The sequence below is a fragment of the Botryllus schlosseri genome, chromosome 14, assembly GCF_051294905.1.
Source record: "Botryllus schlosseri isolate E-star chromosome 14, Bs_hap1, whole genome shotgun sequence".
Lineage (NCBI taxonomy): Eukaryota > Metazoa > Chordata > Ascidiacea > Stolidobranchia > Styelidae > Botryllus > Botryllus schlosseri.
Window position 1 is genome coordinate 2,608,758 of NC_137249.1, and position 16,131 is coordinate 2,624,888.

General features: G+C 40.2%; 2 protein-coding genes and 1 long non-coding RNA gene across 4 annotated transcripts in view; 1 reads left to right on the forward strand and 2 right to left on the reverse strand.

The window, feature by feature from the left end:
• Positions 1-45: 45 nt before the first annotated feature.
• On the reverse strand, positions 46-10,523 carry LOC145456205 (chondroitin proteoglycan 2-like). Its single transcript, XM_080334293.1, has 8 exons — positions 10,415-10,523; positions 10,278-10,355; positions 10,118-10,212; positions 9,704-9,809; positions 3,067-3,180; positions 1,249-1,326; positions 1,088-1,182; positions 46-263 (listed from the first exon to the last, which is right to left on the reverse strand). Exons 1-8 carry the CDS (start codon positions 10,458-10,460, stop codon positions 249-251), a joined length of 627 nt encoding a protein of 208 aa, XP_080190419.1. The 5' UTR covers positions 10,461-10,523; the 3' UTR covers positions 46-248.
• LOC145456215 (uncharacterized) lies at positions 3,660-9,204 on the reverse strand. Its single transcript, XR_013920522.1, has 5 exons — positions 8,405-9,204; positions 5,862-6,031; positions 5,529-5,586; positions 4,566-4,730; positions 3,660-3,817 (listed from the first exon to the last, which is right to left on the reverse strand). It is a non-coding gene; the product is annotated as an uncharacterized LOC145456215 (long non-coding RNA).
• A 519-nt stretch (positions 10,524-11,042) lies between the features above and the next one.
• The window catches only part of LOC145456182 (protein SSUH2 homolog), a 107,405-nt gene continuing 102,316 nt past the window's right edge, over positions 11,043-16,131 (forward strand). For both annotated transcript variants that reach the window (XM_080334251.1, XM_080334252.1), the window contains exon 1: positions 11,043-11,055. The gene's annotated coding sequence lies outside the window, so the exon portion shown is untranslated. The remainder of the gene's footprint in view (positions 11,056-16,131) is intronic.

A 16,131-nucleotide genomic window follows, 5' to 3' on the forward strand; every position in this document is an offset into this window, starting at 1 on the left:
CTTCACTATTGACTGTTCTAGCATTAACACAACAAAAACATGGGCTACAGGCATTCATAACGTTATTGAAATATTACACCATTACACGAAACATCGAAGGTTATCTATAGTTGAACGCGTTGTCGCGATTTATTTCAATTAACTGCACCGTCACCGTGAAACATCAACAATCCAGTGATATATATGCCTAATTACGAATATAGATCGATCCCGAATGTCGCTCGTCGGAGAAAATTCAACTTAGACTGTCATGGCATCTCGATCTGGAAATAATGACGTATCAGCACTTTGTTGTAATGGTACATTTTGACAGTTTTCTGGTAAGAAATAGATGTTATTCCTTTATCAACAGCCTATTGGAGGTACAGAACTTCAATATACTATTGAATGATATATCCAGATTGAAATCAACCCGGATATTATCGGCTGACACTATAGTCAGGGGTAATCGTCAGGAACTCGTAGAAATTTCAAAAGAAATTCGTACATCAACAGTGGTATCACCAAATATGACGCCAATGTCACAAAAAATTGAATAACCGAGGCGAACATGGATGGCTTGTATACTCAATGTACTACTTTTAGATTATACACGAATTCCTTCGGTTTGCACAGCCTGGGTTTGTGGATTTTGCTAAGAGTCGAGTGTAATTAATTAAACAATATATAATTATATATTTCTATATATGGTGCAGTACGCGCTGGTACAGGCGAGATTTCGTGAAGAAGATACCGCTTATAGGATTGCCGAAGTTATCTACACATCCGTCGACGTCCGCCTGCCCCCATAACGATATCAATTTCGCGTTAATATTTTGTAAAAGTATGGGATAGATAAGTCTATACATCCCAATGGAAATACTTTTTGAGGGATTATTGTCGACGCAAGATTGATAAAATGCTGCAATCAGTACATTTAATTTAAGGTTACCATATACGACCTATTTTATGACTTTTTTGACAGTGTCCTCGGAGGACGCCTGAATGTCCTCTTTTTTTTAGACGGGACCGCTAATCCCAATACTCGGGTATGTAACTTCTGCAGGGTTTACTAATTAGTGTTTAATAGTGTTTATATATGTCTTACCCCTATGCAACTGGGTACGCTCGCAGGCCAATTGCAAGCTCCGAACGACTCGTCGAATACGAGGCCGGGTGGACAAGACCGCTCGACTTCATTTCCTAAAACATTTTGTAAACATAGGCTCGCATTCGCGCCGGCTCACACGAGTCCATGGTGGTTCTTACCTCCCACGCATACATAGTACTGAGGCAAGCAAGCACCATTGCATAGTGGGTACGTTTGCCCTTCCACACATCCTTGCGCTGTTGAAAATAGAGATTAGCGTTCTTCACGCGGGTTGAAAATAAATCCCCAAGTGAACCTGCGGAAATTCCCGCTAAAGCGAATAGAAATACCGCAATATTCATCATCGTTACCGTATAATAACCGCCCAATTCATGTGCTGACGATGTATTGTATAATCTCGTCCATGAAAAAGCATGAATTGTAACCATAAGATAAGGCAACCTCTCAAGGGGATAGAACATATCGCAGATGAAGCTATTCTAATTATATTTGCTTAGTTCCTTGATATGTATCGAAATTAGATAAATTCTAGTGAAGGATATTTAAAAACTATTTTAGTCTGAGTTCGCATTTTTGAAAGATTTTAGCGTGATGAGACGAGCGGTCGACGTATAATCTCGATATGTCCATCTACAGTTATTTCATTTTTTAATCAATCGTCAGATTATATTTTCATCTGCACAAGACAGACAATGTACAATGCGATATACAATACACACAATGCGATATAATGAACAGATAGGGGGATGCCGAACGATCGACCAACCAGTTGTGGTCTCTTGAACTGGCATCCACCTCGCCTCGACCTGGTGCCCGATGTCACAGTCTTCTTCGATGTTGTTCTTTATTCGCCGGTCCTTTTTAGTAAACTATTTCTTGCTCTTTTTCTTTATTCGTCGGTTTTTTTTTTCTTGGCTCTTTTATTTATCGCCGTAAGAACAACGACACGGGGACGGGGAGCCCAGAATAACCCCCGACGGCGGGAATCGAACCCGCACCGCCTGCTTGGATGGTACCGACGCTCACCACACTGCACTCTCTCCCCCGATTTACGGGATGATACTGGTTCAGCTCGTTGGAGATCGTGGGTTTGATCGAACCCACGACCTACCGACCGAACCCACCACTATAGGGCTGGGCAAAATCGAGTACACGAGTGATTCGATTTTGAATCACGTATTATGCTTCGAGTCGAGTATTCGAGTATTACTCATTATGACGTCACAGCATAATGCCAATGTCAAAATTCAAATATGTACCTTTTAATGCTACCACAAAGAACATAATGCCTGTTATCCGTTACATTAAAGATGCGTTGATATTTTTACGACCATACCGATTTCATTGCACTTCTTGACAATATTGTGAGATGATCATGACTTCGGAAATGTGTTATTTCCAGTAACGTTCGTAGCTTTGTACTATATGTCTCGTATGCTGCGACACGGCCAATCAAGGTTTCAAAGCTTTCTCAATGGAAAGTAGTGTAAAACTGTAATTGTCGCTAGTAAATAAACTTGCAGAGGCGAGGAGCGTATAATTCCAGTACTCGAAAAAATCGTCTTTTACTACTCGACTCGAATCATTAAAATTAATACTCGATTCAGATTCGAGTACTCGAATCATTGTGCCAGCCCTACCCACGACCTACCGATCAGGAAGCCGGACGCTTCAGTATTACGCTATATTGCTGTTCAGTAGTAAAGTAATATGTAATACTACTCTAGTAATAGACATTGAGCAATATTTGGGCATGGATCTGTGCTATAAATCTAAGTTAAAAGCATATCATGTATAAAGCCTACATTCTAACATCTTACTTGGACACTAGACTGAGGTTGTATTCGTAGACGTGACTGTAGGAGGATTGGGCATTCTTATATAAATATATATATTGTCGATTATTCTACATTTGACAACAGCAATTGAATCACCGTTACGGAGCATATAGTTCTTGATGGAAAATATCAAGATACCTTTGATACTATTTTCGGTGCAGTCCTCGGTCACTGTGGAGGGATCTCGGCACTGTAGTGAATCCATATTGTAAATGTCATTGTCGCTACATTTCTGTTGAATTTCAGTGCCTGCTAGGCAAAGTACCATGTTAGTCAACTCATTCTCATGCACCGTAACGAATTAAAAGAAGAAAAATTTTGCAGTCACAGTTCCAAACACTGCCCGATATAGTATATAGTTTCGTCGCGAAGACAAATTCCTCGATATGTGTAAACACACTGTTAAAAAAATACCAGTAAATTTACTGCTCAAATAGCAGGCAGCAGTTTTACTGCCATTTGTAAATGTAATTACTGCTGCCAGAAAGTCAATTAAATTACGGTGTTATAGCAGTAAGATTTATTACTGGTTTGCTAGTAAATTTACTGACTGAATGTAAAACTAAATACTGATTCCAGTAAGATTTATTACTGGTTTACTAGTAAATTAACTGACTAAATGTAAAACTAAATACTGATTCCAGTAAGATTTATTACTGGTTTGTTAGTAAATTTACTCCCTATTGTAAAACTGAAAACTGCTTCCAGACAGTCAATGAAATTACGGCCCACACACTAATCATCAATAAATGATGCAGCGTCAAGCATTTATTGATGTATTCATGGAACTTTTTTCAGCAACTTTGCAAACTTTATCACTTTAGGGTGAACGTCAGTTTTTCTTCTTTTAGATGTCTTTGAGCCCTGCTCTGCGATCCCAGCAAAGTACCTATAAATGAAATAGGCTAGATATTACTAACAGGGAAAAAGAATCAAAACGATTGCCAGCTGATAGTAATGGTGTATTCTAGTACGATTCATGTCAGGGGTGGCCAACCGTTTCAGAGGAAGCGCAAAAATTATTCAAAGTTAATGAATGAATTCGGTCAATAATAATGGCACTTGAAATATTGTGGGTCGCCACTGTATAGCGCTGGGCTCATTTGGCTTGGCAAGGACTGCGTTATATTCATATTTTAGTCATCAACATCCTGCATTTCGCAACCAGGCTGATCAATTTTTTGTTTGGCCTCGCAAGTTCACAATAAATCACCTGGGTAATTAATTTTTTGAAATTATAACTAACTTCAAGAATTACTTAGCGGGCCCCTCTAAACCTTCCCGCGGGTCACGGTTTGGTCATCCCTGATTTACGTAGACCAGGGTTGGCCAATTTAGAAAATTACACCGTGGGTCACTCTCTCGGGCCCGCCATTTGGCCACTGTGAAGCACTTCTACACAAGTACACTAGTGGTTATGGGGTGCATCAATTATGTAATTGATTACTTTTACTCGAGTAGCATCAGAGACTGCTTGGGACAAGAATTAAAGATAGAAGTTGCTGTCTTGTAAAGCATATAAAGGTAGGCATAGTCGAGATCAGAACGTGTTTCGGGGAGTCCAGGTGCATAATTAGTATCAATTGAATTTAGTATAATCTGTTTCAATTGTGGTCTCACTGTCACTCATAGCTCACCTTTGCATGAGCTCCAATGTAGCTGTTGCTTCTTCTGGGTACTCCATATTGAAGACATATAAGCAGACGAAGAAATAAGCTACTGCAGAGTAGAAGGATTCCGTCGAATAAATGATCGATTTTTGGCGGTTATCAGAAACTTGTCTGTACAGTGGACGGTCGAGCCTAAAAATGCACGGGTATTGTAGTCAGATTAGCATCCTAATAAATCATACCAATTTAGAGGTGGTTATGGTAAACCAGTGTTGGGATGACTCCAGTCAAGACTTGACTCGAGTCATCTTTTTGTATAACTTGACTTGACTCGAGTCAATTTGCTAAAACGACTTGACTTGACGTATCAGAAATGTAGATTGACTCGTGACTAGGAGCAAAATTCAGGAGTCAATTCCAAGTGATAAAGTTATCGGTGTCGATGAAAATAAATGAATCTTGCATATGTTCGGATTGTTCGCAGAACGCTGGCGTAACCAGTGACAGCTACCAATTATCCCATTATGGTGTGTTTTACTGAGCCGCCATTGTTCTCTCGCAAATAAATTGACCACAAACGAAGTGTTCGAAGCTTACAGTTTACATTGTGGTAAACAACTAGTAAATTAATTTATTAGCAAAATATCTGTTTCTGTTCTCTGTTCTTACCTTAACCATTAACCAAACCTATTGTTTTATTGAAAATGAATTCGACTACAGTTTATATACTCCTCAACTATTGGCGCCTACTTGAATTGTGTCATATTAGTTAGTATTATAATTGGTAATGTGACTTGACTCGCGACTCGACTTGAATCGACTCGAATCACTTCCAAATTGTGATTTTTAATATATGCATTCCCGCTAACTTCCCACGCTAATTCCTAAAATTATATAACGCATGCTGACATGAATTGGTGTAATCATAAGCATAAAATGTCACTTCCAAAAGTCCAAAACTATTGCATTGCAATCTAAACAATAACTTACCAATTGCAATCAAGAACGGATTTGGAGCCGCCTCCACAAAGTCTTCTTAAACACTTTCCTGAAAACAGATATGGATTATTACAACACACCTGCATTGACATCATTTGGACTTGTTTGATTGTTGGGGTCATCTGTCAAACAATGGTGAATGGCAACAAATGACTACAATGATTCGACTACTCGAATCTGAATCAATCATTATTGTAATTATTTGAGTTGAGTAGTAAACATTTTTTCGTGTACTGAAAGTATACGCGTCTCTCCACTGAAAGGTAATTTATCAACGAGAAGTATAGCCTAACAACTATGAATAAAAGAAGGCTTTTTGCTTACCATTCGCCTGAATATTTGTGAGATTGGCTCATCAAAGTATGAACATAGTAACCCGAGTCTCGAGCATGCCAATAGAAGCCGTATATGATTGCGATTGAAGCATTTCGCATATTGTCGAAATTATTTCCATCGTGGTGACAACCCTCAGTGACTTCACCTTTTTCAACGCCCTGAAGAGAGAATGGGTTCCTTTTATAAAAGATAACAGTGAAGATAGCTGTCTGCAAAGGCCCCGTGGATATACTCATATATCGCAGATATCGCAGATATCGCAGATATCACTACTGTGGATTTACTCAGATATCGCAGATATCGCAGATATCATTGTGGATATACTCAGATATCGCAGATATCACCAAAAACCGCAGACATCGAGGTCATGTAAAGGTCACGCTTCGTTTAGAGCGCAGATATCACGTCTTAAGCATGTCTAGGTCGATTCAGTGCGCAGATATCAGGTCCGGACCATGTCCGAATACAAATAGTGCGCAGATATCAGGTCTGGACCATACCTGGATTCTTTTGGTGCGCAGATATCAGGTCTGGACCATACCTGGATTCTTCTGGTGCACAGATATCAGCTCCGGAGCATGTCCGAATACAAATAGTGCGCAGATATCAGGTCTAGACCATACCTGGCGCTGTTTCCTGCATAGATATCAGGTCCGCAGCATGCTGACGCCAAGCGATACGCAGATATCAGACCCGGAGTATGTCTGGATATAAATATTGCGGAGATGTCAGGTTTGGACCATGCCTGAGCGTATTTCTTTGGTCGATATCAACTCCACATCATGTCTGGATGGAAATGGTCAGGCCTGGTCACTGGTCAGAGCTGACCAGTAACAAACCACATAAACGAACTAAGAATTATATAGCGGTCATAAATCCTACGTGCCTATACGTGCATACCATTTTACTTTACTACGAGCATGCAGAATTTGGATTAAAATGTTGTAGGCTAGGCTACTGTATTTATACCGCGGTTTAAATCTGAGGTACTTTCAGGTTTTGTGTGTCATGAGTACAGTGTCGTTCAAAAATAACTTTTTTTCCGGATTCCAGCCATTCACTGATTAAATTGTCAGGTTACCCTAAAAACCGTTGCACGCCAAATTTGGTTCAATTCTAACAAGTATATAAGCCACCGCATAGCCAATTTAAATTTTTAATTTATTAGAAAAAATGTTTTAAAAATTTCAAATTTTCCTGTCAACCCCCCAAAATTGTTGAATTTTCTTCAAAGACGATGCAAAACAAATTTGAATCAATTCCAACTAGTAGAAGCGGAGTTATTTGAGTTTTTCGTTGATAATTCTCGGATTAACTACCAATATACACCATTCCCGAAGAATCCGACACGGCTCGGATTTCGTGCTAATGCGTGAGCCGAACAAAGCGCAGATGGTCGGAGTTTCTCATTTAGCTGTTTAAACAGTATTTACCATGTTTGTCGACTAGCCCTACCTGCGTATTCGATTAAGTTGACCGTCGCAACGCTCTATTTGTATCCGGTCATGCTCCAAAGCTAACATCTGCGCATGAAAAAGACGCCAAACCTGATATCTGCGCACTGGTTAGGGCAAGGTGCTGATATCTGCTCATCATTTGTATCCGGACATGCTCTGGAGCTGATATCTGCACACCGAAAGAACTCAGGCATGGTCCAGACCTGATATCTGCACCCTATTTGTATTCGGACATGCTCCCGAGCTGATATTTGCGCACCAAAAGAGCCCAGGTATGGTCCAGACCTGATATCTGCGCACTATTTGTATTCGGACATGCTCCGGAGCTGACATTTACGCACCAAAAGAGCCCAGGTATGGTCCAGACCTGATATCTGCGCACTATTTGTATTCGGACATGCTCCGGGGCTGATATCTGCGCACCAAAAGAGCCCAGGTATGGTCCAGACCTGATATCTGCGCACTATTTGTATTCGGACATGCTCCGGAGCTGACATTTACGCACCAAAAGAATCCAGGTATGGTCCAGACCTGATATCTGCACCCTATTTGTATTCGGACATGCTCCGGAGCTGATATCTGCGCACGAAAAGAGCCCAGGTATGGTCCAGACCTGATATCTGCGCACTATTTGTATTCGGACATGCTCCGGAGCTGATATCTGCGCACAAAATTCCCCCAGGCATGGTCCGGACCTGATATCTGCGCACTGAATCGACCTAGACATGCTTAAGACGTGATATCTGCGCTCTAAACGAAGCGTGACCTTTATATGACCTCGATGTCTGCGGTTTTTGGTGATATCTGCGATATCTGAGTATATCCACAATGATATCTGCGATATCTGCGATATCTGAGTATATCCACAGTAGTGATATCTGCGATATCTGCGATACCTGCGATATCTGCGATATCTGAGTATATCCACGGGGCCGTCTGCAAACATTCTCACTCAATATTGAAATAAAACGAATTTTGAGCTTTTGTCTGCGACAGACAATATAATCACGACCGAGTAATGTAGTGACATAGCATTATCTATATCAAAATATAAGGATAGCTATTTATACTTACTTTTGAATGAGGCACCATAGCTACTGTCCATTATGCGAATGATGTGTTCCTTTCCATCAACCCTACCAGTAAGCTTGGAATAATGTGCCAACATATACTGATCTTCCTTGTTATATGAAAGAAACCCGTGTCACACCCGCAACTGTTTGTCGAGAACAACGCCGTTTCCAGTCTGGCAATTCTTAACCTCAATCTTCCTCGCTAATCCCCTGGGATATCGAACAAAAGAACTATCGCTGGCTTCCCGCCTGATGAAAGTCACTCAACTATGACAGTTGCGAGTTGAGTGACTTTGCGCCTGATTAGCTCCTGTTGTTATTAAATATAAAGATGATTATAAGCCTTAAAGTCGATGTACCACCGTACAATCTTTTCTTAAGCCTACTTGGTATTAGAGCGGCTGGCCTACTGAAATTATGTCAACTTGAAACTATTGATTGTTGCGATATTGAATTCCTATATCTATAAATGCCTATATTCAAAATGCTGATTGTCAGCAATCTCTGACACGCCGTGCTAAAATCGTACTAGCAAAATCGTAATACTCTACGCGTTTATGTAACCCTATTGTATATGGAATTACAATTTTATCAAAATCTTTCTTTCTTGGCCACAAGAAATGCCCACCCATACGTGTGACAAATGAAATAATTTACGGATTGATTCGGTGAATCGAATTACGATCTCATGTCCGTAATTGAATACGGCGTTAATAACAGTACATTTCGTTACGACCACGCATGTAAACTCGTTTACTGCTCAAAAGGTGTAAATTTACGGATTGATTCGGTGAATCGAATTACGATCTCATGTCCGTAATTGAATACGGCGTAAATAACAGTAATTTTCGTTACGACCACGTATGTAAACTCGTTTACTGCCCAAAAAGGTGTAAATTTACGGATTTTTCTAACAGTGCATATGGGTGTCGGTCATCAAATTCATTAAAGTGGAGCGATATACTTTGTTCTGACAAAGGTTCATGAGTACATGAGGGTGCATAAGGCCTATATACAAATCGAATGGGGTTGAAACAGCGGCGCACAACATCAAAGTATCTTCAATTGCGGCCGAACACGTTGTCTGGAGTTTCTAAACAAATTACTCATAACAAAACGACATACTCTCAGGTATCATTTGGTTAATTACGTTATGCCTTTGCGGATCACTGTTGAAAATATTTCACCCCTCAAATTCTTCATTTATTTTGGCTATAGGCCAAAGGTTCACAACAACAACAACGCACAATCGCTCATTAATGTACTCTAAGGAGCCAATACGCATTGAAAAACATGATACCTTCGTTGCACTCATAGTAGTATCCTTCGGCGCAGTCGCTAGATTTCGTGAAGATCATACCGCTTATAGGATTGCCGAAATCATCTAGACAGCCGTCCACGCCCGCCTGCACCCATAACGATATCAATTTCGCGTTAATATTTTGTAAAAGTATGTGATAGATAATTCTATACATCCCAATGGAAATATTTTTTAAAGGATTAGTCTCGACGGAAGATTGATAAAATGCTGTAATCAGTATGTTTAATGTAGGGTTACCATATACGTCCTATTTTTTGACTTTTTTGAAATGTGTCCCCGGTAGGACGCCTGAATGTCCTTTTTTTTAGAAGGAAACGATAATCCACACACTCGGGTATGTAACTTCTGCAGGATTTACTAATTAGTGCTCAATAGTGTTCATTTATGTCTTACCCCTGTGCAACTGGGTACGTTCGTAGGCCAATTGCAAGCTCCGAACGACTCGTCGAATACGAGGCCGGATGGACAAGACTGCTCGACTTCATTTCCTAAAACATTTTGAAAACACAGGCTCGCATTCGCGCTGGCTCACAAGAGTCCTGGTGGTTCTTACCTCCCACGCATACATAATACTGAGGCAAGCAAGCATCATTGCATAGTGGGTACGTTTGCCCTTCCATACATCCTTGCGCTGTTGAAAATAGAGATTAGCGTTCTTCACGCGGGTTGAAAATAAATCGCTAAGTGAACCTGCAGAAATTCCCGCTAAAGCGAATAGAAATGCCGTAATATTCATCCTCGTTACCGCATAATAACCGCCCAATCATGTGCTGACGATGTATTGTATAATCTCGTTCATGAAGAAACATGAATTGTAACGATGAGATAAGGTAACCTATCAATGGGATAGAACATATGGCATATTAAGCTATTCTAATTATATTTGCTTAGTTCCCTAATATGTATCGAAGTTAGATAAATTCTAGTGAAGGATATTTAAAAGCTATTTGAGTCTGAGATCCATGCATTTTTGGAAGATTTTAGCGTGATGAAACGAGCGGTCGACGTATAATCTGGATATGTCCAATGTCCATCTATAGTTATAGATTGATAGCAAAGCTGATTTACAGCACAATCGAATTAGTAATGATCCAAATCGTGGTAGCTCGTTTCAGACTGTCAACGTATAATCGACCATAGTAGACTACACCGTGGGATGTTACAAAATATATGAATAACCCTCGCTTCGACAAGAATCATTTTCATCATCTAGCTGCATCCGATAACTTGATAACATTAATGGATAAAAATGAATGTGTCTATGTGTCAATGGATTTATGTGTCACCCAAGTATATACGCTCATTGGCAAAGCTGGAATGGTTGTATTATCGTTTTGAACTATGGAGGTCTGCCCAGATTACTGTGAGTAGAAGGAATTCTTGAGTTCAAAAAGTGATATATCTACTATTCACGTATAAACTTGCATATGAAGATCAGTTAAGACTGCGATTTACAATCAAAATTAAAAGATAATTTCAGACGGTTTCACTTGTTGCAATTGACTCCATATTGCTCATATAGTAGACTCTAGACACGATCAAAGGATTTACCCAACTATTTTGACTCGTCGCCCCCTTTTCCATCTGAACAAACAATTAGTGCCACCACCCTTAAGTACTTCTATTGATCTGGAACACTCGAGTATATTTATATTTACTTGATCAAATACTTACATGGTGAAAGATATTCTTGTGCTGGATATAAGACCACTAATAAAGTTTACAACAAACAATAAATTCTTTATTCATATTGTCAATTTTATTTCAGCTTTTACTGGCTCTCATCGGGAATGTGCGTCAGTAAATATGATTAACAAAATTCGAAATGTAGAAAGAATTTTATCAAGTATACACTATACAGAATGGGGTACATAGCAACACACAACCAACCGCACAACAGATACAATTTCGACTATAAAAATAACCAAATGACAACACAGAACACACCACCAATGGAATATTCAGAGAGTATAGAGATGCTCATACTGGCGGCAGTGGATCGGGTGTTGAAGCTTTATAACGGTTGATTTAAGATAGTTAACAGAATGAAGAGAGCAACCACGATATACAATGGATCATTGATTACTACTATAATATTTGGCGCATTTATGATGCTTTAGTATGTTCGACTGCAGGTCTTTATCTGATCGTAGTCGTGCATGGTGTCTACTGTGATCACAGAAGTGTCTTCGTCCATTGATAATATAATTTGACTTGCAATAACGCAGGCATTGCTTGCAAGGCCGAGCTTGCACGCCTCTCTTCAAGGCTATAGCTATAACTAAAACTATAATACGTGTATACTAGGGTTGTCCAAAATTTAGAAAATCTCAAGAATGATGGGTATCAATGTCTCATTCTATAGATTATTGATAAAAAACCACAATGAGCCTGGAATAAGCTCACAGGAAAGTCGTTAAGATTTGTCGCAAAGCGTTTGAAAGTAGCTACCGACGAGTGGGCGTGCCAGCGACCATAGAACGGCAACAAGAGTAGTAATCACGAAATCACTGCTCTCGATTGGCTAATCAGCTATGCTTCAGTGATCACGACGGTAGTGACTTGCTGATCAGTTGTTAAAGGAGTCTACTAACGGCGGTGATTCTGCAAGCGCATTGTAGGTTGGTTAGCAGATAATGATTTAAGATTGATTCAGGACATGTTGAGTGACTAGATACATGATGATGATGAACAAACAACAGCTACTTCACACAAACTTAAAGCATGACTGGCTTACTGTGAAGGCAACCGCCGTAGCCTACATGTCTGTTTTGACCGATGGATAGCACAGAACCTGCGGAGAAATATTGCATAGGCGCTTATGCAAGAGGCGAACGAATTTCTTGTCTCAGAATAGATGCATCATAATTGAATACAAATATAAAGCTTAACAATGACAGTACTTGGTCTGATCTTATTAGGCTCCAGTCGTGCTGTATAACTCAAGTCTTGAATGCTCTAAGGATTGGCTGAATCAGTTCTATGCTGGGGACTTATTAAACTCTTACTGCAATATGAATTCACTTGTAAGTGTTGTCAAAGTCGTAGAAAGAGGTGTAGAGGTAATCACAGACTATGCTGGTATGACCAGCAAAAATACAGTACATCTTAGCATGTCCTGAAGGAATCTTGAATCATTACCGGCTGTAACACTACAAATGCTGGAATTTAAAACGACCTTAAAATGCATTGAAGCAGTGGGATAGTTACATTTATTCGTGGTCCATTATATAAGCTATCTGGTCGGCCAATACAACATCTTCTGAGCAGATAAGATTTTGTGCGGCATCCATCTCACATATGGTGTGCTCTACCAGTTTGCGTTGACTGATATATACTTTACTTACGCCCAGTCTGACGTATTTGCAACCATAACTAGGTATTTCTTGGATTTATATCTAGTCTTAAAAGAGCACAATCATTCACCGTTTCACCTCTGTCATGCCTGCAATTCTCTAAGGCTAAGTTAAGCTATACAATCAAACTGTCTTTTTAATGGGCATAATAGCAGAGTCTGTGCTTATACCTTTTAACTCTTTGTGCGGCATCATTGACGACTTTGACAGTCCCCAGCATATACGGCTGATTCAGCCAATCCTTAGGGCATTCAAAACTTCAAATATACCACGACTGGAACCTAATAAGATCAGACAAAGTATAGTGTCATTGTTAAGTTTTATATTTGTATTCAATGATGATGCATCCCTTCTGAAACAAGAAATTCGTTCACCACTTGCATAAGCGCCTTTGCAATATTTCTCCGCAGGTTCTGTACTATCCATCGGTCAAAACAGACATGTAGGCTACGGCGGTTTCCTTCACAGTAAACCAGTCATGCTTTAAGTTTGAGGGAAGTAGCCGCTGTTTGTTCATCATCATGTATCTAGTCACTGAACATGTCCTGCATCAATCTTAAATCATTATCTGCCAACCAACCTACAATGCGCTTAGAGAATCACCGCCGTTAGTAGACTCCTTTAATAACTGATCAGCAAGCCACTGCCGTCGTGATCATTGAAGCATAGCCGATTAGCCAATCGTGAGCCGTGATTTCGTGATTACTAGTCTTGATTCCGTTCTATGGTCGCTAGCACGCCCAACCGTCGGTAGCTACTTTCAAACGCTTTGCGACAAATCTTAACGACGTTCCTGTGAGCTTATTCCAGGATCATTGTTGTTTTTTATCAATAATCTATAGATTGAGACATTGATACCCATCATTTTTGAGATTTTCCAAATTTTGGACAACCCTAGTGTATACAATGTACATATGAGCATATTGTATACCAAGGGTCGGCAACCTATGGCGCGCTGGCCGGATCCGGACCGCCAAGCGAAAACGTCCGGCTCGCGACATCGTAATTATTTATCACTAGAGTACGGCCCGCCGTTTCTTATTTAGTTGCAAATTCAAGTGTTAGCACTGGGTAGAAAAATTGTGACACTGCTACGAGTTGTACTAGTATATTGTCTCGGCATAAAACTGGTGCGTAGCCGGTATAGGTCTACTAGTAGTAAGTCCCACAAACTGAATCACCGACAATTTCGCCGCATATCTAACTAGAAGCAAAGAATCTATTTGTAGATGTACACATGATGTGAACAAATTTTTTCAACAAGGAAATTCACGAAGAGCAAACTAAGTTCGCGCATATCCGACGCCCGTTTAGAAAATGATCCGTTTCTTGCTTCATCTGACTTGGTACCAGATGATAAAAAAAACTTCAAAAAGAAAGCAACATCAACTGTCACATCATAGTATCTTATATGGTGTGGACAGTAGACACAAGCAAATCTCACGGCTCAGTGAAATTGGTGTACATCACACTTTCTATTTGGCTAAATATAAATTTTAGCTCGTGGCCCTATAACCCACCAAAATCAGCCTCGAATGTTGTATTGTAACGGAGTGTGGTATTGTGACGCAACCATGCCGTCGGAGCAGCTCAGAAGGAAGCGCGCACGAGAGTGGGAGTGTGAATGCTCATGCTCATGCTCAATCGGTTGCGCAACAATGGCCAATACGCTTCCGGTTTGCGTTGCTCCTTACCTGCCCCCAGACGGCATGGTTGCGTCACAATAACAAACTCCGTTACATGCAATATTCGAGGCTGATTTTGGGGGATTCATGGACCACGAGCAGAATAAAATTTATATTTTCGCAATCAGTACCACGGTAGCTTTCGATTGATACCCTTTTTTTAAATCAAATTTCGCGCTCGGCAAGCCGGCCAGAAATAACCGTCAAATTGCCTTTAGCAAAATGGAAAGTGTGACCTACCCAATTTCACTGAGTCGCGAGATTTGTTTGTGTCTGTCTACACCAGGGGTTCTCAACCCGCGGCCCGCGAGATCTTTCATTATGTTCGCAATTACTAAAGACACATTATTGCTACATATTAATTTAGCTCTCTTATCGCACCGTCTCCGTTCCATTTGATTTATTCTCATTCTTTAATGTGTTCTGGTTTCTTTATTTATGGTCTAGTTTCTTATTGTTTTGGATAGGTTTTCGGAAAGTTCCATCTAGAGTTATACATATTGCCTGATCTTAGAAAAATCGTTGCTACCTAGGTGACAAGCCCAGCAATCTATATTTTGAGCCATTATTGTTATGATTGCCGACGACGTTAAAGACGCATGGTGCATATCGCCTGATCTCGCAGAAAATCGTTGCTAGCTAGCTGTCAAGCCCAGCAACCCTTATTTTGAGGCATTGTTAAGATTGCCAAAGACGTTAAAGACGCATGGTTCAAAATTGCTTGGGATATCGCTACTAAGCCCATGGAATCTGCTAGAAAAGGTGTGTTTTCAACAAAACGTTACTATACTGTGCGCATCTTCGCTGTTTCAGGAATTTAGCAGCAAGGACAACTTCACCTAACAAATTTCGAAGCTACAGTTGTTTGATTCAATCGTGACCAGAATAGTAACAGCAATGTCAGTTGATATTTTGTCGCATGTTTTGAAATACGTTGCCGCGTTGACTACTTTAACCTATCATTGGACAAAATCCACGGACATCACACCGCTAATTGTATGGGTGTATTCTATCGGAGTGGACATATTTGTAGATGACCAGGGACCAGCAAACAACATCAACTTGACAAAGCTGACTTCTGTAACTATTGGGGCAGGGCATCAGCCATGAAAGGAAAGGAGAAGGGTTGATTGGATTGTTCAGAAATTTCCCCGAACATTAGACTTCTTCTCTTATCACAGAGCTCAGAGTGAGAATGGCTTCTGTGACGTAAAAGTTACTGTAATTTTATACTTGCTCGCTCACGCATTGAAAGCATTGAGAGTTCAGTTCTCTGGTACAATGGTTTGAAGGTGCACATACCGAGTTGGGAACGAATGTAATGCACCCTCCATGAAGGGATTTACTTGTTCCATCATAAGATGGC

Bases quoted from the DNA above. Each gene is read 5' to 3' on its own strand.
- LOC145456205 (XM_080334293.1), bottom strand. From the start codon at position 10,460: ATGAATATTACGGCATTTCTATTCGCTTTAGCGGGAATTTCTGCAG. The intron at 3,181-9,703 runs GTATCATGTTTT...TACTTTGCCTAG, and splicing joins CTACTATGAGTGCAACGAAG to CAGGCACTGAAATTCAACAG. The intron at 1,183-1,248 runs GTAAGAACCACC...AAAATGTTTTAG, and splicing joins GTACTATGTATGCGTGGGAG to GAAATGAAGTCGAGCGGTCT.